At 43.1% G+C, this 27,286-nt stretch overlaps 1 protein-coding gene across 1 annotated transcript; it reads right to left on the minus strand.

The window, feature by feature from the left end:
- Positions 1–1,275: 1,275 nt before the first annotated feature.
- Positions 1,276–27,286, minus strand: tmem260 (transmembrane protein 260). Its single transcript, XM_058091102.2, has 16 exons — positions 26,925–27,286; positions 24,301–24,332; positions 21,728–21,879; positions 11,506–11,683; positions 11,315–11,428; positions 11,038–11,217; positions 10,923–10,963; positions 9,826–9,912; positions 8,277–8,385; positions 8,035–8,207; positions 6,959–7,130; positions 6,613–6,752; positions 5,984–6,160; positions 4,805–4,858; positions 4,515–4,599; positions 1,276–4,385 (listed from the first exon to the last, which is right to left on the minus strand). The coding sequence occupies exons 1-16, from the start codon at positions 27,031–27,033 to the stop codon at positions 4,125–4,127; spliced, it is 2,064 nt and encodes a 687-aa protein (XP_057947085.2). The 5' UTR covers positions 27,034–27,286; the 3' UTR covers positions 1,276–4,124.

Genomic DNA, 27,286 nt, shown 5'->3' on the forward strand with positions numbered 1-27,286 from the left:
ACACGCATGCACTCGCCTCTCCAAGCGTACAGATATTATCCTGTGCCGAGTGGATTGGGAAAAGTGAAGTATCCCAGTGAGAGCCCATGGGCATCCATAAAAGGTACCTAATTTGTTAGTTTACTCCTCATTTATTTAAATAAATCTAAGACGGCGGCAGCGGAGAGCTTTTTTTTTTTCCTCCCTCTTTGCAGCCAGGCATAGAGAGACCTTTCGCCACGGTAGCCATTTTCAATTACGTCGTGCACCGCTGTCTTTGATATACACAAGTGCTGTAGTGAAGAGGCGCCACATCAAATAAACAAATGTGTGTACACAAGATAACAACGGCAACTTGGGGATGATATTCAAAGAACTGAAACATTTTCCTGCATGGGCAGATTAGAACTTTATGAAAAGGTGCTCAAAGCAGACAGACAAACATTGCATGTGAAGTGTGCTCATACGTGCAAATAAACACATTCATGAGGTTTAGATATAGAAAACAAGCATACATTATCCCTCTGTTGACACTAAATGTCATCACAGCCCAATGGACCAGTGGAGGTGTGTTGGGCCTTGAGTCTGACATGACCAGAGAATGGAGGCATCCTATTCGCTATCCTCTAATCCAGGGATCTCAAACTCAATTTACTTGGGGGTCACTGGAGCTAGGGTCTGGGCGAGACAGGGGCGCATCAGATTTTCCAAAAAAAACCCCAAAAAACGCATTTATTAAAAACATAAAAATGAATAAACTTAAATATAACTAAAGCTCTGATAAAACATTCCACTGTTCTCAAATATCTTACTTTTTATTTTTCTACACAAAATAAGATGAAAAATAAATAAACAAATCAAGAATAAAGAAAATCAATCAGTAATAAATAAATATAATAACAATAAAATGGCAAAAAATAAAAACTTAAGAAACCACATATAGTTTGTGGGTAGACAAATTATTTTTTTCAGATTAAAATTAACAAAGCATTATTAGAGCCCTGTAGACATGACAAAACACGACTATAGTCACATTTATACTCTTTTTATTTACAACATATTGCGCAACTGCAGGGTCTTGAGACACATGCTAACTCGCAAACTAGAGAGCTAGCGACCTAAACGGTAGCCTTCAAGTTATTTCCTTTAAACTTAAATAGCCAAAAACTTACCACTTCCACACAGATAGGGAGGGTAACTACAGTTATTTAACCTTTAACATGAACATTAATCAAACGTATTTTTTTCTGGGTACATGATACCATACAGCATCCATATCAAACTTGCGCGGGCCGCACTAACATTAAATTTTCATATCAAGGCAGGGGCCTCAAACTAGTGTCCTGCAGGCCACATTTGGCTCACGGGCCGCGTGTTTGAGACCCCTGCTCTAATCCATCCGACACTATTGTTTTGTGTGTTTTGGGTGTTTGTGATCCTTACCTACGTATGATGAGGAGGCGTCACAAGGGTCCTAACGGTGAACTTCCATCTCACCATCACCACCAACCAGGGTGGGGTGGTTGCTGCACATTGGGCGCCACCCAAATACAAACATAGCCACAAAGAAGGGCACAACAAACACCTGGGGAAGGAAGTAAAGCCATTATGCTTACATACCTGCACTAAAGAGATACAGCGGCTGCCACAAACACTGAGGAACAAACACGTCACTGCCGATGGTAAACAAACTCCTGAAAATCAATCATAGCATGTCAACACAAACGTTAATGTACATAATTCAACTCGATACATATTAATGAATCAATCTCTTCAAAGCTAAAAAAAACACACTTAATGTAATCCATATGTACAGAATGAGTGAACAGTTATTTGTAGTCAACATTTTGGTAAAAATTAGCAATAAATGTTCTTGGGTGTGTTGAGCCCTGACCTCAACCCAATCCAACACTAGAACAGAGACTGAGTAAGCCATTTTCATCCAACGTTTCATCTCACAAGCGTTCCACTTGAATGGAGAAAAAATCCAAAACATCCTAGAAAGTTTTCCCAGACCCATTCTGTGTGTGTCATGCAATGCAACGGGCAGGTGTCCCAATACTTATGATAGTTTGGTTTATGTGAAGTTACTGATCCTGAAGAGTTCCACTCAAAGCAGCAACTTAGCACTCACGCTTGAGCAACAACAAAGAATGCGTGTAGAAGTTTGGTGGCAGAAGTTGGCAGCCAGCACAAAGATGGGTGGCTCTCCTGGTAAGCACCCTTGAAACAGGTTTCTCATGCTTAAAAATGGGATCTGCGAGCAAAGTTTTTTCCAGAGTGTAAGATTCGGCGAAAACTGCGGCCAGCTCTGTATATCATGCCTCTCACACCCTCTATTCTCTTCCCAAACACTAGCCACCACGTCCCAAGCCGCCGCCTCCCTCCACTCCCAGCTTGCATGCAGCCAGAGAGAGGAGTGGAGATAGGCCCCAGTTGCTAAAGCTGTCTTTTCAGCCCCTGCTCCGCGCTCAGTCTATCTGAGATACACAGCAAGCGGAGGTGTCGTTTTTTTCTGCTGGCATTTCGGACAATATCTACTTATAGACGGGAGGAAAAAAGAAAAACAGAGAGGGTATTATCAGGGAGGGATGAGAGCAGCAAAGACATTTTGTCTTTTTATTCCCCTCCTAAGCCCTGGGCTTTGCTCCCAATCCGATTGGTCGATACGGCCAGGGATGTAAATGAAATGCAAAGAGGAATAAGGCTGGCTTCCCATCTCCGGAGTGTGCCCCTCCTAAGTCTCCCGCCCCTCTCTCGCACTGTCTTACTCTCTGGCTGTTTATGCTGTTGTCTTTCTGTCTCCCCATTCATAGACCTGCTGCTTTCTGTGTTCCTGTCTCACCCTCCACTGCCTCCTATGCCCCCCCCCCTCCCCATCCTTGCCCCATCGCTCCACTCTCCCTGGCTGGGCTCACAGAAGCTCTTATCTCCTCAGACGCCCCACATTCCAGAGTTGTCGTGGCTCCCTGCCTGCATCCTCAGTCACGCCGATTCCATGGGTTCCCACAATCCTCGGCAGCTTGCTGATTTAGGGTGGGCAACTGACTCTCAGAGAAAGGGAACAGGAGAGCAGAAGAGGGTTTTGGGGAAGACGGGGAAGAGGGCGGAGGGGAGACAAGTAAAGTAAAAAATGGAAAGAGGGCGTAAGACAGCACACCTCACAAATGTAAACATACAACCTGTGAGGTCACCAATGCGGTGGGTAACAATAACAGGAACTCTTCCATAGTCCCGATTTCTTTATTAAACCAATAAAACCGAACGGGGAACCAAACGGTCCAAAGTGATCTGTATCTCTACTTGTTTTTTAACATAAATCTGTGCCCGAGAATATATCCACAAAAGCACCCTCCATATATTGTCTCAGGCTCATGCTGCCATGCGGACATGTCAGTTTTTCTATAAATGCGGACTTCGCACAACTTCTCTGTTCCCTTCTCTGAATATTTCTAGATGGGTCTGGAGCATGAGAGCTACGTATGCATGTTGACACAAATGCATAGAGATTCAAAGCAAATTGACACACACACCTTTAAAAGGGTCTCTGGCATTGTGACATTTCATATTTCATTTAAATCCATGAGAGATTACAGGCCTACCGGAAGAGCAATGGGGAAAAAAAAAAAAAAAAACCCTAGCCGAATCCATTAGTTTTAAACATTTAAAAGACCATCTAAGATCGACTGATTGATGGACAGGGGGATGGGTGGCAAGCGCTCGGCGTGTGGAGAGTGGACTGGGTGGCACAGTGCAAGTCTGTCCTAGATTAAACAGCTGCTCTAATCCCCCATTTCTGCCCCTAAATTGGGTTTCCCTCAATCTCGTCGTCCTAATGTGACGAAAAAAAAAAAAAAAGAGGAGTGGAGCGGGGGCCAAGGCAAAAATAATCAGTACATTAAAAGCTGCATGGGCAGGGAGGGGGGAGGAGCAGAAGATGTAATGATAAAGCAATCAAATGGGCGAGTCGAAATGGGTGCACAGGGTGCTTTGTTGAGGTCATTCAAGGCTTCCTGGAGTCCAGTACAAGTATGGCCAACTCCTATTTTAGTAAGTCCAGTGTGGAAAAACAAGAGGCTTATTACTTGTAGATCAGCTTCACACCTTCTGCATGTCACCCCCACATAGGTCTGGGTAAAGACCTGTCATGTGGTTTGCTTGGGGCGCTTGGGGCGCCGGTCTCTCTCCTTCAGAAGGTGGGCAATTGCCGAGCGTATGGCGGGCGCCTGCGGATCTGTGGGATCCTTGTCCAAGTACAGGCTAAAGTGCTGAATGCTGCAGGTCAGCAGGCTGTCTGGATTGTGGCCCTGGTGACCTGAGCGGAGTAGCCTCTCACAGGCCAGTGCCAGGTTCTTGTCCCAGTTTGGAGGGTAGTCGGAGTGGGCCTCCACAAGCTCCTTATACAGCTGTGATGGGGTATACAGACGAGCATGTAGATAGACTATTATGAAAGCAGATGTTCTTAAAATGTCACTAATTTTGCAATGCTTCCATAGTGGTACTTAAATCGGGCCGTTAAAGCTTTGTTGACTCACAGAGTAAGACAGCTCAAAAAGGTCAGCTTTGCCCTCTCCCTGCATCCTCTCTGCCAGGTCAAACAGAAAGAAAGCCGTCTTCATCCTGAAACAAAGCATACAGGCTCAGGGCTAAGTGCTGGATGAATGGATGAGCCACACTCTCAGACACACCACTTCAACGAAGTGATTTATGGAGATAGAACAGAATGCATATTCACTCTAGATGCTTTACCACACCGGATCGACTTATGGAGATGGTTTGGCACGTGCGTAGCTTGCATTTGGTAAGTGAGATAGTTTGACCGTACCTGGCTTGCCACATCTCCTCGTTCGCCACACGCTCCCAAGATGCGAGATGGAAACTGTTCACGGATGGAAGAAAAAGAAACTTATCTTAACAGCTTCAGGCAGTAGCTTGTACAAGCTCCAAATGAATACAAATATGACTATATTGTTCCATTATACACTCGTGCAGGGTTTGAAGTGTATAAACTTTAAATGACTGAGCAACAATGCCAGTCTGCACATTAGACATGGAGTAAAACCACATTTGCCTCCCCCCCCCCTTTGTAGACTCTAACCACTTGACCTCTTCTTCAAAAGAATATTTTAGCAGGGTCTCTGCACTAATATTTGGCTGGTGGGCATCAACGGACACGCTTGTCGTGAGAGTGCGGGAAATAATGTCACACTATTCAACCGTGGATATCTAAGTGAATGAGGGGCTGCTGGCAACGGTAACAGAATATGTAGCTCTGACTAATTCCACTTTTGACACAGTTATTGACAAAATGCAATATGAAACTCATTATTTTCCATCTCCGCTCTCATTTCAAATGGCTGAGAGCCTAATGTCTTGCTCTGCTTGAATTCACAAAGAAAGCGGATCACAGCATGGAGAACACAGCACAGCCAAGCTCCATGAGGACGACTGAGGAGCAAGCGAGACAAGAGGAAGCGGGAGGACGCAAGCAGATTGGCATTTTTCACTATTCTGTCATGACAAATGAAAAACGGAACGAGAATAAAATACTCAATTGAGATTCAAATGTATGACAAGTGTCTTTTTGGGAGAATTAAACGTTTTTTTGGTGAGAGCCTAGATACAAAAAATTGCAAAACTCAGATTTTCAATTAGTCTATTTTAGGGAAGCTTTAAAAAATGATGTAGGATTGAGGAAAATGTATAAAGTATATAAAGAGTATGGGGAAAATCCTTGATCTTTTACACCTGAAATTAGGCATTTTAATATAATACATATTAAAATTCAAGTTACAGTGAAAAAAGATTATGAGTCTTATTTTTCCAAATTTCTTATTTTTTCAAATATGCCAAGCACACTACATTGAAAATATATCAATCAATGCATTTGGAGTTTCAGGAATTATGTCTTTACAAGAGTTTGTTTTGATTAACCACATTGGCAAATTATTAAATGATCAATATATTTACAAGATAGATTCTTGAGGTTGTTTTGACAGTGTACCTGTTGTGTGGCTCGCTCCAGCTGTAAAGGCTGCGTGTAAGCCGGGCCCACTCCCTGGGGTGTAACTGCCTCTGGGCAGGTACCAAGAAGTCACACACCCCAAAGGGCCAGCTGGAGAAGCTATGTTTCCAACTGTGGTCTCCTTCAGACATCCCAATACAGGCAAACACATCCATCCTGCAGAAAACAAAAATGATGCATTCAAGGGTCAAACATATAACACAATGCTATTTCTTTCTCTCATTCCAGGTCACACGTGGAAGGTAATTAAAATCAAGCACTTTAGAAAGACTTAGTCCCTGAGGGTTAATGGTATGGGACAGTGTTGCCCCACTGGCAGACTAACATTTTTTGCCTAGCAAACAGTGCCCCCTGGTGGACTTGGTATTATCACATCTTTTGCCAGTTGCAGAACACCAGGAATAAAGAGTCCACTTGAGGCTATTTAAGAAAATCAAGCAGATTATTTGACTTTAGTGATTCATCAAAGTCCTTTTAAGAGCTTAATATACCTATGGGCTTATCTTCACACTGCACTTTCCGCCAGGTCAAAGATTCCACTGCCTTATTAGATCACCCACTTGGATACTTTTATCTGTGTGTTCGTTCCCCTTCTCCTTGTGACTTACTGTGAGTTACGGGCCAGAAACTCCTCCAGACTGAAGGTGTCTTTCTCCTTGGATCGGACTGGGTCCCAATGACGGCCAGGAAAATGGACTCGGGGGTGGTGATGACCCAGCTTGGCCACATACCAAGTGTAGGTCATCATCTAAAAGGGAGAGAAGAGAACATGGTTGTTGTTGACAAAACTATGAATGTAAGATTTATGGAGGAAATTAAGAATAATTCAGATTTTATATATAAAAAAGAAGGCATACTTAAATAAAAGGGGATGGATTTAGTGCCATTATCTGACAGGAATTTATTTTTTTAGTCCCAAATTCAACAAGAGTGACGAGAAGGTGAGGTTCTGACCTCTTGGTCAACCAGTCGCACATCGGGCCGTACATCAAGACAATAGTGCAGGTAGCGGAGTGAGTTCCCTGGCAGATCTCCTCTGGTCAGGACGATGGCATTCGCCGAGAAGGAAGCGAAAAGCTCCCTGCCAAAATGTTCCACCACACTGTTCTTGCTCTGATCACATTCCCTAAGATCATCAACACATGAAAACAGCAGCTGTGTTTACTTGCATTTAAGAACAGGTAAGAGTGCAACTTCACTTCACTTCCAAATGGTGCGTGAGAGGGTGTGTTTATTGGTGAGTGCGCTTACAAGGTGCTCTGAGGGTAAGTTGTCAGTGCCCCCGCCCCTCCGCCTGTGCAACGCTCTTGGGCTGCCTATCTAATCGTGAGCAGACAGGTGTGATGGGTGTGACAGCGCAGGCCATGCTCTCCTCTTGATCAAAGCCGCTCAGTGATGGCTGTCTGGCACTTCCCTGCACCTCACTAGTGTAATCTGCCTTCTCGGACAGCTAACATCTCAGGCTGAGCTCAGTGAGTGGAATCTATGTGCTAACCGTGCCTCTCTTTAGCCCCTACCACGGGGTGAGCAGAAAGAAAACCTGACATGTTCATACCGCGGGTCTGAGGCACAGAGTAGAAACAAATCGGGTTGACTCAGGGAAAACTTATGCATGGGGATTTCAGAAGGTACGAGAGAGGACTTTTCATTTCCCTTTTCTTTCTTTTAACTTTTCTCTGTTCGAGGAACTTGGGACATAAGAATGCTATGAAGTGGGAGTTCATAAAATTCAAAGTTGCTTAATTCGTAGAGAGGATTAAGACCCACTGTACATGACTGAAGCCTTTTTTTCATGCCAATTGAAACTAAAAACGACAACAAAGAAACAACTTTGAGTAAACTGTGTGTGTGTGTGTACTGTATATATACCCACTGCTCTTGCTATGGTACATTGATTTCAAGTGAGAACAGAATACGTATATGTTGGCAGGGAAAAAAGCACAACTTCATTTCATTACTGAAGATGATTCGTTTGTCCCCACAAAGTAACGCTAATTAAGGCATGTATGCTGATTAAATGCAGTGCTTACCTGTGATTAGTGTGTGCCATATTTGCAAGTACAGCTGTGGTGAGGATCCAGCCTGTTGTTTTCCACAACCCTGCATGGCCCAGCTTGTGCTCCAGCACAGATATTGTGAGGCTTGAGCCGAGACCAGCCAGCACACACACTACAGCGTCACCCTGGATCCAAAAACGCTCAACCTGCAGCAGTCGTCCATATTTTTAGACTACATCGCAGGAAGATGAATTGCGTTGAATTCTCTTTCTTACCACACCAAGCAGTAGAGGTCTACTGATGTCCAAGTTGGCTCTCCAACCAAAAAACAGTGAATATACGAACAGCATGGAAGTCAACAACCAGGACAGGGAGCAGCATATTCTGTCACGGGAGAAAACATGAATTTCCAGAGTGGTAAGTCATATAATATAATAATATTGTTATACAAACATTATATGGACAAAGTCTTGATCACGTTGTTATCAAATACTGAATCAATTATAATTTATTCTTTACTCATTGGATTTGAATAAAGTCTTTTTCTGTTCCAAGGACAAAAATTACCCTCAGAATCCAAAATCTAGTAGAAAGTCTTCCCAAGAGCACCTACTTATATTAATAATTCACATTATATAGTATAGCTAGTTGTCCCAATACTTCTGCATATATGGTACATCTCTGGATTATTTGTATGGCCATCTATTGGCTTGAAACAAAACCTGCTTTTTTTATACAAATATGTGTGAGTCCACCAGTAAGCTTGCTTGCAGGGCATTTTCTAAAGTAGACTGAGTCATAAGGAGCTGAGGCCAAGCGCTGACTCACATATTCATTACAGCTACGCTATAAAATGTATTTTAAAAAAAAAACACTTGTGAAAAAACATAATCCTGATTTTGGTCAGATGAGTTTCAAAAACAAGCTTGTATTTATCGTTCTTTTCATCATCACAATGCACAATACAGTGAAACCTTTTTTTGTTATTAACTCTTTAAACCCAGGACGGAAAAAGGACGCAGTGGCGGAAAAAGTCAGAGTCTCACACATGGTGTGTTCAGGGACTAATGAACAAAGTGGGCGAAGACACATTATTTGTGAAAGCATACATGTACTTATACATGCAAAATTGGTAGATATCTAACATAGTCGGTGCATTCAGTCAGCAAACAAATGACAGGCTTGCATGTAAGAAGCTCTCATTTAGCACACAATAAAAATGATCTTGAAAAATTGTCACGATAAACACTTTGAATGCACAACATAATTATGAAATGTACTTATTTCTTCATTTAACGCACACTGAACAACTTAATGAGTTGCAGTCACCTTTCTTCTGCACTGTACCACATGAGGCGTTCAAACACATTACGTAAATCTCAGTGTACGGAGCTAATATAGTCAAGCCCTGTCATCAGTTTTTATTCGCATACCGCCATGGCAATCCGCATAACCAGAGGGTTACGTGTACCCCACTTTAGGAACCTAGGTTGTACAATAGCTAGGAGAACCAAGGAAACATTTTGGCAAAAATTAAACTCAATCATACAATAAAATGGGGGCGTTCAGAAACCGAGGTTGTATTGTACTTTAAAATCCATTCAAACATATCCATTACTGAATGAATTAGCATGTGCACTATTTTATTTTGGCATGTACAGTGTAGTGACATGACTTGCACTTTTTAAATAAGTGCCTAGCAAAGAGTGGTTAGTATCTTAGTGCAAGTAATGCAATATGTTACTTCATTACTGGTCTAAATCTAATGTGCACAAAAGCTTAAAACACAGGAACAAAGTCAGACGACTTGCTCCCTCATCCTACCCATTCCTTGAGGAGAGAAGGAGGCCTATTCCGGCCAGAACCACAACAGGAAGAGAAAGGTCTGCCAGGTAGTGGTCCAACTGGGCCCTGCAAACACACAGCGTGACGCCCACAAAGGACAAAGTCAGACACTCATCCAGTGACCCAGCTCAAGGACACCAATGATGAAATGCCTCCCTGTCCCGTACCAAAACAAACTCCTTGGACTGCGCACTCCTCCTTTCAAACAGATTGACAGATTCAAATGACAGTGTCACACGCCCTCCCCCCGCTGTCCCATCCTCTCCACTCAGCGCTTGTCAGTCACAGAGCTCTTGCTCAGAGCGCCCAGATAGTTTCCTGCCTCTTGCTTAATACCCATCTCTATTTGACAGCTTATTGAGTCCCTATATCTCACAATGTACACTATGTGCGAGTGTGCTCATGAGCGTGTGCTTGCGAGTGGTTGTGTCAGCTTCTCCAGCGGGTTTACTTCGCCAGTGCGACATGCCTGTCATGTTCGCCTCTCTTCCCCATCTTGAAGGTGCGCTTGTCCATCAAGCGGCGGGGGTGATGAGTAGCGGTGGGTGCCTGGCAGAGGGATGGCGTGGCGGTGGGGGGTCTTAAGATGCACAGGCACCCCCATTCCATCAGCTGGGGAAAGATACGAGGAGTGGAAAAGACTGTGGCGTTGGTAGCGAGGAGCAGGGGGATGGAATCGGGTGGATATGCATGTGTGCGTGTTGGGGGGGGGGTGAAGTGGAGAAAATACAATTTTTCCAGCACTATTGCAGCGTCTGTCATCACAGCTCGTCACGCTTTAAACACCAGCGCTGAGTGATCATTTCAAACTGCTGGAGAAACAAAACAGTGATTTGGCCCTCTAAGAAGGTTCACTTGTGCTTTGATGGGGGAAGAGTAGATGAACAAAAGCCCCTGGAAGAGAGGGGGGATTGGCTGCCGAAATGACAGCGTTCTATGAAGATGTTGGTGTGTTTGTGGTTAAAAATACGTGCGTTGCCAAAACCGGTTCAACGGGTAGCTGGGTTCTCTTGTACCATCATGATCTCTAAACATACAACGAGACATCAAATAAATGTGGTCGAAAAGAAACTCACGAAATCATTGTGGTTAGGTTCACAGAGCTGTTTGTCTTTGCCTGCAAACACAAGAAGAGTGCAAATAGGAAGACAAAAAGGGAAAATAGTGTAACAAATAGCAAACAGCACATACCAGACTGAAGGTGCCATACTCAGCCCTCAGCAGGTGTGTTAGCAGGCCCGATATTGTGGTCTGGTCCCCCCAGCTCCAACGGGCCGAGTTCATGTAGGAAGAGAGGGGTAGGTAGATGTAGGGAAGGAAACCCAGCAAGAAGCATGTTCCCATAGACACAATGCTGAGCAATGAGAGCTCCTGTCAAGATAATATGGAATATTTTGTCAATTATCAAGCACATTTCTAAGTTTTTTTTTTTATTTTAGGAACAACTTTATAATAAGATCAAGCTTACCCTGTGGGAGTAAAGTCTAAGGAAGACCCACGGTATGACTACAAGCACATACAGCAACAAGGTATGCTGGTTACAGAGCCCCAAACCACAGCATAGTGCACCCCACCGTGAGACCTAAGAAAAACAAAATATCTTAACATGAAATCTGAAAAGTGACAAGAACATTAAAAAAAAATAATAATAATAATTACCTTCCTCCTTTCCGCTGCATTCTTAGCCAAATGAAAATTAGCAGTCGAGAGGAAGAGCAGCCCGGTGAAAAGGTTGTTCAGGGCGAAGACCTCTGCGACCATAGACCATTGCCAGCTCAGCCTCGAAACCGCGAAGACTCCTCCAGCAAGTGCTGCTCCAGGACCAGGACCAGCCAGCCTGGGAGAAAATGACAAATAATCATACATTAATTTATTATAATCACTTGCTTGTAAAATAATCTAAAAGGGGAAAGTCTTCCTGCATTAATCACATTTAGGAAAGAATTTGGGGTAGTTCTTGAATTCATCAACAAACCCAGACATTTTGAACAATTCACAGTGCAATGGTATTGGGATGGCTTAAATAGACCACGCAGAGCCATAAACCGAAACACCACCTTTCGTCCAACATCAGTGACTTCTCACCTCACAAACATGTTCCTGGATGAAAGGAGATAAATTTGCACTTGTATAAAAACTTCCCAGAGTAGCAGAAGCTGCTGTGTTTGCAAATGCACACAGCAGTGGATTTTCCCCATTTTTAGTTCCTGCGTAAACACAATCATCAGGTGTTCCCAGACTTTAGAACCTTTTTTGAGGTTAGGATGCTGCATCAGTGACTAAGCATGCAAACGTAGCACTAAGTCAAGACTACAGTATAATCCTCTGGTCTTAATATACAATGCAAATATGTTGCAATATGTGCATGTATTCAGTTTTGTGTGCACCTTTTTGAGTATTTTCCCTATTTTTTTTTCTCTGTAGTGGTACAAAAATGGGAGAAAAATCTGCAGTTTCACACAAAACTGAAGTTATGTACTCAAATATGCCACCACTTCCCCAGACCAATTTAAGGAACCATATTAATCTCCCTGCAACCCGAGTTTGCTTTGAAAAACATTATTTGAATTGAGCCATAACATAAAAAATATACCCCCTACTTCTCAAAGAAGCTGGTTGATCTTGAACAGGCCGCCATAGAAAGAGCTGTGGTAGCGATAGCCCCTTTATCCTCAGCTTCTTAAATATAATGTGTGCACAAAAGTTTTTCGCCTTCCTCCTCTCCTGTAATGTCTCCATCCCCTTTGCAGTAATTGAAGCAAACTTGGCCTAATCTGTCATACGCTAAGACCCACCACTTACTAAAATGAGAGACATAGGAAGGAGAGAGAGGTGACAAATGATGGGAGGAGAAGAGGGGGAAGGAAAATAATGCAGTCAAATGTGTGTTAAAAGGGGTGAGACAGTGCGCTGGATGAAGGAGGAACTAAAGCAGAAAAAAAAAGTTCAAACAGAGAAAGAGGGGGCAAAAGAGAAATGGAAAAAAAAAAGGGAGCAGCCCAGTCCCCTGCATGCTGGCTCGGAAATATGAGCAGGCTCGACAATTAGGGAAGTCAGGCAGTATGGCCCCTTCCGCCATTGTGTGGAGTGGCTTAGAGTCCTCATCAGCCTATCAGCTAACTGACAGGCAGAGAGCTGCTCTATTCAGCGCGGCAGATACAAGCTGCAGGCCAAACGGCTGCCAGGTCCCTTATGACCCCACAATCCCTTGCCGGTGACAGCTTCAAGCTCCATAGCAAATTAGGCGCTCTCACATTACAATCGCAGAAGACAGATTCCATTAACGGTATCTGAAATTGAGTAGAGAGCAGGCCCGTTATCAGACCTGACTCATAAGCACCGCCATTAATCAGAAGGCATGATACCATTTATACATTTCCAGCTCTCTGCTTGCCGCTGTGATAGTCAGCCACAAAAGGCCTGATGAGACTTAGGCGAGGGGAACAATGGAGCTTTCTGAGTAAAGCGCGGTAAATCAACGGGAAAAAAAGAGAGGGAGAGAGGGCAAAAAAAAAAACCTCTTGCTTGCTGACTACTTCCCCCTTTTTTTTCTTGGGCTTTCTCTCTTCGTCACTGTTTTCCCCCTCTGTGTTCACTGTAAGGCGAGCTTGGTGAGCATGTGTGCGAAAGGGGTGTGTGGGGGGGCAGAGCGTGTTGATGGGGCGTCGAGGCGCGAGTCTTAATAAGAGATAGCGGCGTCTTCCCTCGCCGCACCGCTCCAGGAATTAGTCGAAGCAGAACTTAGAAGAAGGAAGGGATAAAAGGTGGTGGGGGCAAATGGGGACCACAAGTTTTTACCTCCCCGCTTGACAATTAACCCACAGCTCACACACCTAGCAGGGGGTGCAGAGCAGTTAAAGATGGGTTCCACGGACACACTTATTACAACAAGTCGGTTCTGGCTCCTTAAGCCCCACCTGATAGACATGCAGAACTTGTCACATATTCAGACGCACATTTTTTTTTTTTCTTCTACTACTTTATTCTCACTGGGTGGCTGACAAATCTCTCTGTTAGAGCTTGACAGTCCGTCGGAGCCCAGTGATGTGTGTACAGTACAACTGTAAATGGCTGGTCTGTCTGCATGGGACCACCTGGGTCCACGTCTGCCTTTCAGCCTCTCGACAGCTTATTCTCCAGCCCGGCTGCTCCCAGGGCGACCAGATAAAGCAGGACACACTGACACCAGAGTGGATGCTTTACCCCTTATCGCCGCGCTGTGGTGGAGGATGCTACTGTGTAGAAATGCAATGGCTCAGCGACAAAGGCCCGGTTGGAAAGTGGCAGAAGAACAATCCAGCTGACAATAAGACTATTCTACCCTGAAATGAACCCCCTACTGCCAAATTGTCTGTGAGCTCACCCAGGCAATTAACCTCTGTGACAAAGACATGAAGCCTAAAATGAGACATCAAACTAGAGAAATAACATCAATTACCAACGGTGTAGTTTCATAGTCCTACAGGCAAAAAAAAAAAGTGCATTAAAAATATTCTGAACACAGATTCAAAGAGAAAGATGAAAGGTAAAATACACAAATAAGAAATGACAATGGTACAACAGGCTGCGTTAAGCAGTGTCCCCTTCAAGGACTCAACAAAAGCTCAGTAAAACCACTTTGAAGTGTCAAAATGGGACCTGTCTCATTTACCACTTGAGCTGTCTCTACAGTGTGTGCTCGAGACGTGCCAGCAGCAGCAGCAGCCGTTGTGTGTGCTAAATAACTGCACACAAAAGCCTACAACAACCCTGTGCACTGAATGCCACTTCACAATGGAGCTGGCCGGGGCATCCAGCAAACCGACCCACCCCACCTTGGGGACTAGACAATAAATACCAAAACTGTGCCATTGCGGTTCAGCACCGCACTGTTCTCGAACCAGGAAATGAGTTTGGGGAAGCGGCGCTGGAAAAGAATCACACATTCCTGAAGAGGGGAGAGAACCCATAGAGAAGGTGGCCTACTTGGGATCAGGCATACGCTTCCAGCTGGCCCTCAATGACACCCTCGGGCTCTCCTCTGGCCAGGACACTAGGCTGGTACTTAGCAGCTATTATATTACAGTGGCATGCATTGCTTTGAACACCGAAAGCCAGACTGCAATTGATTTACAAATTTACACTTTTAAAATGGTATCATCTGCTACTGTAAGTCAAAAATAATATAATTATACTATAATTATCAGCATAATTGTCTTACCATGACTGTGGCGGCATCACAAAAAAAAGCCTCACATCATGGCTAAATCTAAGATTTCTATTAGGCATACTTTTTCGGAAAATCTTGGTTGACCTTCAAATTACTTAATTTGCTTATCGCGGTCAATTGGTTCTCGACTCATTAATGAATTTCTGCAAAGCAGCACTTATAAATAAAATATTTTCGCAGTTACAGCATACAAAATCTGCTTACAACCGTCTCAATAGTTTAACATTATTGGAGCCTTTTAGAAATGAAACACACTTGTATTATCCAATATACGCCATTTAATACCTACTGTAAGTAAAACTCGTGCTTTTTTGTATGCTGCAATAAATGTGTTCCGAATAGGTGGAGGACAGGAAGTGATGTTAGGGGTTCAGAATTCCGTTTCCACTTAGTATGGGTTATCATGATTATGATATTATTGTGCCTTTTTTGTGAGATCATTCAATAACAGCTTGTTGTTTTGGCGATCAAATCTTTCACCAATTACTGACACCTAGTGGCCATTGTAGAATAGTACATATCACATTGTGATATGTGATTTCTTAATGACTTATGTGTATTTTAGTTAATTGAGCCATTTTTATGCTTGAAAATGCTTCATTTAGACAAAACAGGCACCATAAATTTAGCAGTTTAAACAACATGGCTTATTAATATATTTTTGAAAAACCCATGATGGAGTGAAGTGAAATTCAAACCGCGATGTGCGGAGGGATGTATACAAATGTTGGATAATTCGATTGTACTGAATGAAGCTTCTTATCTTACGTACCGATAAGTCACAAATATTTTTTATTATGTGCAACTTCACATATAATGTGTTGAAAAAATGGACTCAATGTTTCATTTAAGAAATTCTAATATTCTGCAGGTACATGTATTCTGGGATCAGCTTGATTCATTGACTTCTTAAGTTCCTCTTCTCTTAATGTCCAGCTATCATGCATCCCAATCACTGATGCACAAGATGTTTCAGAATAATATGGCAAACAAACAGTTGGACATATTAATTAAATTGTCCTATACTGTCCTATGCCGCATTTTACTGCCTTCTTAGAAATGTATTATTGAAATAAATAGACAAATTTGTAAACTTGTTAGTTTAGTAAGTACTTGAAAAATAGTAATTACGAGTCATATTAATTAATAGGTCGAAGACAACAATAATATCTTTTTATTACTTCCCGAGTATAATCTTTTCCAATTAAATGATTTAAAAATAAAACGCAGTTGAATCCGGGATGCCACAACCCAATTTTAGGCTAATTACAGAAACAGACTCCCTTGCCTGTGCGACAAGGATGCAGCCTGCTCCACAAGCGAGAAGGATAAATGAGGGACCTCGGCTCTGCGACTGAGACACCCCTCCTCCCGGAAGTGCTCCAGTGCTTCAAGTGCATAGAAAATTAATCACCACAATTCTGCTCAAACAATGCAGCCACTGACATGACAATTTCTCCCGCAATTCCATCATAATCTCGGTCCAACACACAAAAATTACAGCAAGAAGGGGGGGGAAAGCAATTTACCAAAAAAAAAAATCATGTGTTTATGCAATTCACTGACAGACATTTTTCGTGCTGCTTTTTCCCAACAAAGTCATTAGGCACACGGCAGTGATACATAAATGTCGCTGTATAGATTCCATTAACTAATTCTGGCTGAACTGTAATTGCGGAGTCTGATCCGTCTCTGTGCCGGGTGCCTTATTAAGACTGCCTGTGGTGGGTGAGGAATGTAATATTGACGTCCGAGACAGACACAATCTCAGGCCCACGGGCAAAAAGGAATATTAAACTGCTACTGTATTCTGCTGTCTATCTGGCCCTCCTCCTCTCTGTCCCCATCCCATAGCCCGTAATGAGGAAATAACATCTTCATTAGACATCTGTTTAACTGTATTAGAGAATGAGTCCTGGGGGAACCATTGGTCATGCTGAGGGTGGGGGGGTAGAGAGGCTGTTGGACTACAATATGACACATGAGATACAGCGGAAAGAGAATATAAATATAGCTTTTTAAAAGCAGTAATGGGTGTTCACTTGAACAAAAGGCATTCAAAAGGGAAATACACCCCTGATCAAAATTTTAAGACCGGTTGAAAAAAAAATGCAAAAATTTACATTTTGCACTATTGGATCTTCAGGAGGTTCGAAATAAAGCTTCAAAATGCAAAAGGAAGAAAAAATTTTGAGTAAACAAATTATTGCAAACATTCATCCATCTTCTATGCCGCTTATCCCCATTGGGTGGGGATGGCAGGGTATGCTGGAGTCTATCCCAGTTGACTTCAGGCTGGGTCACCAGCCAATCACAGTGCATTTTACTGCAATCAAAACCATTAAACTGAAATAGACTGTTCATTGGTCTGCGTCTAAAATATCAGATATTGGCACTTTGATACAAGAGGCTCATTCCATACTCCACTCCACCACTTGTATCCAGCGGAACCCACGTGGTCACAACAACAGCGTGTGCTAACATGTTAACAATAGCAGGATTAGACGTGTGGACGTCATTTTTGTTACAGTTGGAACAGAAACGAGCCAGACACTACGAGTGGTAAGTAATGTCAGGTTTAAAACCTTCACCTTGAATCTCGCTATATTATGCCTACATGCCACTACATTCTGGATACAACTATACCCCAAATACATAAAGAAGTAATTGGGTCAGTTTTTCTCATACTTACTATTTCGGACAATTGTTCTCTGAGTAAAACTAGAGCAAACCTTTTCCAACATTTCACACTACAATATACTGCAAGTAACAAGAGTATGCATGATTCATGCTGATATTGGATCACCAATACTCAAGGCTGAATTACCAATATACTGTGTGAAAAAAATTGTATGCAGGGCTCGACAATAACGATGTACCGATGGCCCGGGGCAAGTTAAAACAAAATTCTGGCAAGTACATCCAATCAGTGATATTCCATTTTTTTCTGGATTAAAAACACTTTACTAGTACACAAATGTGTCTATTCAATAATGTTATAAATATAAATATCACTGCTTACTACGACTACGATGTGTAAGGTAGTATGGCATGCCATGTTAACATACATCTCCACAATTTTTCAGACATTGTAAATACAATGCATCAGTGCTATTATCTGATGAAATATCAGCATATATTGATATATGATATCATTATGGCAGTATTTTTTACATGGGGCAAGTAGTTCTCACCTTAAGGATTCCCCATGGGCAAGTAATTTTTGTTTTTAATGTAGAGCCCTGGTCTGGACACCCCTATTTGAAAATTCCTAACCAAAAGCAGGCAGCACCTACTTCTCGCACCAACCCGAAAACGATACCTGATATCTGAGACAGCAGCAAGAGCGTACTATCAGGACTTACTGGTGAAACAGTGGGATGGCACCACAGCCACTCTCCAGTTACCTAAGGTATCAACTGGTTCAGCTCAGCGAGGGGGTTAGAGAGATAAACATGTTTGGAGTGCTTCAGCAGTCCTGTTATGTCATCGATCAAACTAAAAAATGCTGATGTCTCAGCGATCCAGGGTTGTTTTTCCCCTCCACTCGGAAGGCTGTCAGCACGTTAACGTGTCTGCTCCTGGTTTCTCAGGATAAGCTCTGGAATGGGGAGAGATCCCTCTAAGGTAGCGGAGATACAGAGTAGCTTTAGCAGATAAACTGTGAAACGAGAGCGAGCGCAGAATACAGAGCCGTCTGGATTATCCCGTTATGAAGGGTGCATTCCTTCAGAGTCTCATGGCTGAGGCCCGTAGCATATTCCGCGAGCCAAATATTTTTTTTTTTTTCTTGGTGAACCCTGAGAGTACGATCGATAGTAATTACCATTACGTGCACTATCATCAAAGGCTTGTCAGGCCACGGTGCGAAAACATAACAAGACATGCAATTTGAACATCTAACCACATGATCAAGGCAAGAGCGGGAAGTGGAATTGACAAATCAAAGGGAAAGTGCTACATTTCTACATTTGCCCAAGTGAGGTGCCTTCCAAGCCTATGAACGCACATTCCCACACATTAAACGCCACAATTGAGCAGACTAATTTAAATTGATACTTCAAAGGTTTGCCACTTTGGGTCTATTCCAGATAACTTTGACGGCTTTACAATTTACTATCCGAGACAAAATGCCTTCATATAAACTTAAATACACTTTCCATGTGAAGACATAAAGTGATTATTTGTTAGCGTGGGAATAAATGGAGCATTTCAGTTGATGCAAGCCTCAAATGCAAATGACCAAGGTAAAGACAGAGCAATCAAGACTGCAAGAGGGAGCTCGTATTAACTCGTCAGTTTTGGAACCAAAATGGGGTGACTTGAATATCTGCGACCACACTTATGCTGGTGCTGTGCTTATCCACAGCAAAGCTGAGCCCAAAGTAGGCCCTGAACTGATAACAAAAACCTTTTATGCTTTTTTTTTTTTTTTTTTTTTTTAAATTGAAACCATAGATTACATATTCACACTTAACAGCTTATTTGCTGTGACTGTTTGCTTTGGCTGAGGTCCTTGCTAGCCATCAAGCTCGAGTTGGGGAGGGTGCTATGGGATGTTATCATAATGACTTTTTACTTTGCCATAATCCAAAACTGGATCTAAATCCCCAGAGATTACAAACAGGGGTCTACAGTTAACATGCACACTGTGAGCCAAAAATTCAGCCAGACAGCATGGGTATTTCTGGCCTGAAAATAAACAGCCGCTCAACGTCTGGCCAAGAGCTGTCTCCAATTGAAGAGTAAGTCATCAATGGCATTAAAGCCATATGGTTATGTTTGTTTCTTTCGGCTTTTTTCCTGATTACGGAGTCGCCACAGCAGAGCTTTTTTTGATCCACATAATGATTTTTGGCTTGAGCCTTTTGTATTCTGGATGCCCTTCCTGACGAATACCGATGATGCTAGTGGAGATTCGAACCCGGGGCGCCCGCACCAAAGTCCAGAATGCTAACCACTACTCCACTACATCATTAAAGCCATATGGTCATTAGAAAAATAAAGACAGAGCTGCCTATCCGAGGATTAGGATGGCAGTGTTTGATTTGTGAAGCAGCCTGGTCCAACCTTTCAAGGCTCACAACTGTAAAGAAACTAGTCTCAAATCTAGAATTGTGCATCATCCGTCAACAAGAACCTTGCTCTTCTGCCTCGGTCCGGGAGATTACATGAACGTGATCAGTGATTGCGATAAATTTAATGTCGATTACGGTGATCAGCTGCATATTTACTTAATCAAACATGGTGGAAATGTCTATGCCAATCAGAGCATATTGCACATCAGCACTTCACCCAAAATCACACGTAGAGTAATCAATTACTAAAATACTTCTAAGAAACAGCTCTACTCTGTTTGCTAAACTATTCTGGACCACGTGCCATCATGTTACAAACCAGATCATCACATAGGATATAACTTAGAACTGATTAATGCCCACTATACATGAACTTGTTATTTCCTATCAAATAAGAGTGTTTAAAATATGTCAGGTTGGGAAATTGGTGATCTAAGGTAGAAGTGCCATCATGTGCAAGTGAGGAGAGAGGCAGTCTGTGGGAGAGGGAAGGACAGCATTTGTGATCATGCTCCTTTTTAGACCTCGGAGGCAAGAAGCGGAAGATTAGAAATCGTGCCATGTCAGGATTGGGAGCATGCTGGGCGACGCAGGGGGGCATAGGAATACAGAGACGTGAGGGTAGGGGGTGGGGGGTTGGAGGCCATGATAATTGTGATATATACATACACACACACACGCTCACTCACACTGGGTGGCTGATGGGTAAACAGGCTGGGCAGTGCGGTGGCAGGGGGAGGGCAGCCTGAGCTCTGCTCCTGAATGCTGAACAGAGGATCAGGAATGTTACCGCCAGGCTGTCAGGACCCCAAAATGCCACTCTGTGGCTCACACAGCATTCAGATGCAAAAAGTCAGTGGAAGAATGTTGATTCACATTGGTCAAAAATTGTCTTCTTGTAATCTGTCTGGATGTTTGTCTTCTGATGTGCTGCCTCCAGTTCATCATGAAACATGATTGACAAATTGCTCGACTCAACAGCAAAGGTCTCTGTCTAAAAAAAAACTAATAATTTCCTGCAATATGTCATCTTTCACTCTGTAAAGCTGTTTGTGACATGTATTTTCTCACAGGTAATTCATACTGTCTATCAAACGTTTGGAGCACTTCTTGAAATGCTGGCTTTTCAGCTTATTAAAGAGCAGCAGTTATTTTACGATTTATTAAACAACTCTCTGTGAGCGCATGCAAAAGTACTTTTTAGTGTTGACTGTATATTTGAGGTAGGGAGATTCGTTTAGATCCCTTTTATGGTCACTTTTGAACAAATTCTGCATACTGGCTTGTTCGTGTTGATGGGCTCCTTGCTCATTACACGGGAGCCGTGGCATTTAGCTTTGCGATCATCTTTTTCCTCCCTAATTTCTACTACGCGACCTGGCATTGGTGCTCACAAGGGTCTACTCTCTTGATGTGTGCATGCTAGCGCCCCTAACATACACAAAGCTACTGTATAACTAACCAGAGGTCTCACTCTGTTCAAGCCGTTGTTCTGTGATGCATCCTGGTGTTGAACTCTCTTGCTGCCTTGTCACAATTTGATCTTGTGACAACAATTTGAGTTATGATGCGCATTATGATTACACATGCCTACCTGCACACAGTCATGCAGAGGGTGCCACACGCCAAAGCCCCCAGCACACTGCTCATTAGGTTGACGCTGTGAGCTGGTGAGAGTGTGGGAAGAAGACGCATAGCCAGGCGAGATAGTAGAGTGAAGATTGGGTATCCAGGAGGATGGGCCACCTACACACACACACACACACAGACACAAAAGCGAGTAATGACAAGAGTTATGAGTACAAGCTGGGGTAAGACCAAACATTATACAACACTTTTGTTGAATTCAAAAACTATTTTAGAGGGCTGATGGCTATACCCTCTGGCCCTCCGATGTGATACCAAAAAAGGTAGTGCAGTGGTTCATGTAGCTGATCCTGGAATCTGTGTGAAATCATTCCTATCCTATTCATTCATTGCAATGTGAAAGACTGGCACCAGTCCAGAATGTAGTCTGGGACGGACCAGGGGTGTGCTACTCTAATGTTAATCTACTAATGCCATATAGTAGTCTGACGCCATTGTCATTTATGGATGTATAAAAACAAAAAAAGACACAAAATGAAGACTGATTCACCATCGGTATAATAACGGCGTGGTTTGATCTGTGTGGGTGACAGGCGGCGCATGTGTTGACTGTACTAGGGATGTAAATCTATTCCATTTGAATCTAGATAGGTTGTCAATTGTGGCACTATTACATTATTTTCTAATGCTGTAAGGCACAGGCAAAAATAAAATAAACAGAATAACATGTCAAATGTATTTATTGAGACACAGACCAAAAAAAGACTTTCATTCATTCATTTTCTACCGCTTATCCTCACAAGGGGTGCGGGGTGCTGGAGCCTATCCCAGCTGTCCTCAAGCGAGAGGCGGGGTACACCCTAGACTGGTGGCCAGCCAATCACAGGGCACATATAGACAAACAACCATTCACACTCACATTCATACCTATGGGCAATTTGGAGTCGCTAATTAACCTAGCATGTTTTTGGAATGTGGGAGGAAACCGGAGTACCCGGAGAAAACCCACGCATGCACGGGAAGAACATGCAAACTCCACAAAGGGATGGCTAAGGATCAAACTTGGGTCTCCTAGCAGTGTGGCCTGCACACAAACCACTCGTATACTGTGCAGCCAAAAAATGACTTGCTAAATGAATATACTTTTGTTTGATGGGATCAATATTTTACATTCTATGTTTTATATCTGTATTTATACCTGTTACAAGTTTTAAGGAATCTTAATGTTGCTTAACCTTCAGTCAAATCAATAATACAAAATATACGTATAAATAGCTCAAAGCCCTTAAATAATGAGAAAAATCTTAAAAAATAGCAAAAATGTGTTAGGGGCAGGTACTGGTGCAGTCAAATGGTTCACAAGCATTCACTGTATGCCATTTCAATGCCATTGTTAAAAGTTCTGGGTAACTTATTTTCATTTTAACTCGAAAAGACGACACAATGTTATAATTATCATTGTTTCTGAAAGCTTTCCGCCCTGGGTCCGGTGTTTGTGAACCCGTGGTCTATAGCACCTGACACAGAAATGATTGGATGGATCATATCAAAGGCTTCTTTTCCTCCTCACACTTCTCACTTGTCTTTCTCTGGCCTCTTCCCAAGGACAGCGCAGCTCCCATGAGGACACGGTACAACATGTGATCTTCGCCCGCTCCTGCCCCAGCCCCCGAAACCACCTCCGAGCTGCAGTCGCTCTCGTCTGGGGGATCTCAGCAATTAGCCGCTAAGTCTCCTTTGCCCTGATAAGGGCTCAGTCATTAAAGATTCATTTCCTGGCATTGATAACACGAGTCGCGCAGGCGGGAAGAAGGGGCAGTGCTTCAGTATGAAGACAGAGCTGAAAGGTGAGTTTGACTACTTTTCCAGGTTAAGGTTTAAATATCCAAAAATAATCCACCACTAGGATTGGGTGGGCTCGGGTACACAATGTGAAGGTTAGAAGAAGAAAAGAGACGAATAATAACGTCCGTGTGCCTGACATAAAGCAGGTTCAAGTGCAGGATAGCCAAGGCACAAAAGTCAGGGAGAGGAAAGAGAAGAAGAACTCTTGGGATGAAAATGTGAAGGAGGGGGGGCAGCAGTCTGGGGCCCGGGGGTGGCCTGCAAGGCCTTTCGGGAGGCCTACAAGGCAGAGGGGCAGGCCACACGGACTGCAGCACTAACGGCAGGATTACTGGCATAGTGACACCGACACAGCCTCCCTAAAAGGATCACAGCGGCGTAATAAACTTTATTAAATAATAAAACTTATTATAACTGTTAACCCGATTTAGTTCATTCTTTGCGGCTTACACACACACAAAAAAGAGGGGTGGATATAATAAGCCTTATACCGTACATAAGGCAAAGCCTACAAAAGCCATCGCCTTACTATTGACTTTAATTGGATTTGAAAAACGGGTTGCAAATTATAGCATTCTCTACTTGCAACTTAGTAAAATAAGTGTAAAGACAGAAAGGGGGAAACCTGTGGACTGAAAGTAAATTAATCTGCTTTCTGCCCATGCTTAATTAAACTTCCTTAATACTTCTAAGAGTTAATGAATGAATTGATTAAACAATAGAGCTAATACTTACCCCCAGCTCACAGGCAGTGGTGATCAACTCTCCTGTGGAAGAGAATGGGGGAGGACATTAATGTAAACCCAATAATTATTATTAAGAGACAAGTCTGCTCCCAAAGTTTTCCCAAATCAAATACTTGCACTGGGGTTTTGCATTAATTTGCCAGGATCAAAACCTGCAAATCTTCCCAGTGTGACATTTCCTAAGCGGCACGCTCATTCTCTTCAGCACTTGCTTCTCCCTTGATGCCTCCCCTCCCGTTACCCAGCACACACACACACACACACACACACACACACACACACACACACACACACACACGAGCACGCCCCATTAGACACCCTCTCCAATGCACTGTCACACTAAGACACACATATGCTGATCTGAGAATAATGCTTCCAGTCCCATCCTCCCCGTGCATCAGGGTCTTTCTTCTGCCACTCTCCATGCGTCTCTGCCAGTGTCTCAGTGTCGCCTTCAGTCCGTTGGGCACAAATAAAAAAAAAGGCGATGCTGCTGACAGTTACAGAATGAGGTAAGCTGCAAAAATAAGAGCCGGCTGCACAATTTTTTGACAAGCTCTGTGTGAGGCACAAAACAGAATGAAGAGACCCCCCCCCCACACACACACACACAACCTCCTAAAAGCTATTTGAGCAAGCTTTAACATCGCTGGGCCCAAACCCATTTGTGCCAGAATATACCCGGAGCATTTCAAATTATGCTGATTTTTCACCCAATGTTTACATCTCCCACTCATGAAAATTGAAATTTGGTTCAGATTAACAGACACTGATAAATGTTTGTGTTCAGGACAGCACCCTCTACTGGCACAAGAGAGAATGTCCTGCATCTGTTCTATCCTCATGTCAATAAAACTGTGGCCTCCTTTCCTGCATCAACAAAGACAGCATGAACCAATTTGATTTAACAAAAATTATTTCTGACTTATATGCATACCTTTGAATTTAACCAGGACCAAATAGAGCTAGCTATTTAGTTCAGCTCATATTTACATAAGAAGAGATAGACATTTTGGAGGACAGTTATGACACCGAATGCCTTTCATATTTTGCAACTTTGCTGCTACAGTGATTTAGTGCCTACATTTCCTGCCTCACAAGGAGCCCTAACTCTTATCAGTCTAATGGACCATGAAGTCAGAACTCTTCCACCTGCGCAGCTTAAACACTTTCACAGCTCCATTTCACCTGGCACGAGCCGCCAGCGACTTGCCACCGCTTCCTCATCACACTTTCCCGTCCTTTGCTGGCTTCTCATTTTCCCTTCAGTGGTGGCACACTTTTACACCATTCAACATAAATCAAACTAAGTGAACTAAAGCATCTTGCAGTGAAGCAGTTCTGCAGCCCGACTCCACTAAAAAGAGAAGATATGGACTCAACGGGAGAGCGGCAAAGGGAGCCAAGAGTCTTTGTGATAGTGGAGCATGGGCACCCACACCGGTCTTCCCATAATCCCCATCATTTCCACACTTCACATTCCTAGACAACAGTGTGCCCGTGGGCCTGTGCTCAAACTTCTCCAGGGCACATCACACCTAAAGAGATTAGGACACGGAGACGGAGACCTGGGGAATTCAGCTGGCACTATCAGAGCGGGCATCCTGCACCGTCCCTAAACACTGTGGAGAAGGGGCTGGCCATTTTTTCAAAGCACAACCCCCTTTCCATTTTACCATCCTCATTCACAAGAGCAAGCAGGCTACTCGCTGCTCTCTCCCCATCGTTCCACATTCATATCTGGCTCCGCTTTCCGTACGCTTGCAATGTGCATATGTGCATTTCTCACTGCAAGTCGTACAACATAGCGTTGCAGTGCTAACAAGCCGAGTCTTCATTTGCTGAAAAGCATATTTACAAGTCTGTAACCTGACTATCTCGACAAAACAGTCTCTGCAAATGTGCGAGGCGTTCTTTCACAAATTGCATTACATAGAATGTTAGAACACGTGTGGGCCTACAACATGTGACAGGTAAAAGTTCCACAAAATGCTACAAGTATACAAGTACAGCATATGCAATGATTTAATAAGAATCCCATTATAACCAGGAGATGCTGAGTGTCAACAATATTCTCACATTCAAAACAAAAAACATGTTTTTCTCTTATTTCCACAGTGGCATTTAGGTACTTAGTAGTAAAAATTTACTGTTCAAATTCAAATAAAGGATAAGGTATTATTGTGCTTTAATCCGAATATTTATGAGTCAACTGTGTGTGAACACATTCTAAGACGTGGCAAGAACAAAACAGGAAAACTATTAAAGATTGGTGTTTAATATAAGTGGAAATTTCATACTAAAATACTTGGACTCTTGTAGCCAATCAATACAGCAGTAGCTGATATGTCTAATTCAAGGGTGATCTATTTTCGTATTAATTGCACAAGCATACTCTTCTGATGGCGCTGATAACTATGATCAATACAAGGTCAAATATATTTTTAATAAAATTTAGTTTTCCTGACAGGGCGCCATTGAAGCTCGCTGCATCTTGAACCCCAGTAATCATGAACAAGACGCAAAATGATTGGCTGCCCGGCATCACAACAAACCCACATGACTTCAAACAAGGAAGTTAGCTTACTGGCATACTAGCATATTAGCACCAACCTGAATCTCCACCGGGGACTGTCCTCTGGACACAGGGGACATAGAGAGCAAGGACCCATGCGACGGTAGCACCAGTCAATACCCAGCTTGTCTTCTGCTCCGAAGCCATCGTGGTTCAGAATATGAACGCAGAGAAAACGGTAGCTAACATGCGACAACTAGCGACAACATAACACCGCTCGCTCCGTCGAAGTCATGCCTGGTCATTTATACAAACTCAGCGACCCGAGGTACTCGAGATTAGTGTCACTTTCTATCTGAAGCGTAACCCTTTCAATGCAAAATACAGCTACGACGTTGAATTGTGAAGGCAAGCGTTCCTGAATTGAATCGCTTCTCTTCCGGGAAAGTGCCCGCGCCAA

The sequence above is a fragment of the Doryrhamphus excisus genome, linkage group LG14 (assembly GCF_037039965.1).
Source record: "Doryrhamphus excisus strain RoL-2023G ecotype Guam linkage group LG14, RoL_Dexc_Guam_v1.1, whole genome shotgun sequence".
NCBI lineage: Eukaryota > Metazoa > Chordata > Actinopteri > Syngnathiformes > Syngnathidae > Doryrhamphus > Doryrhamphus excisus.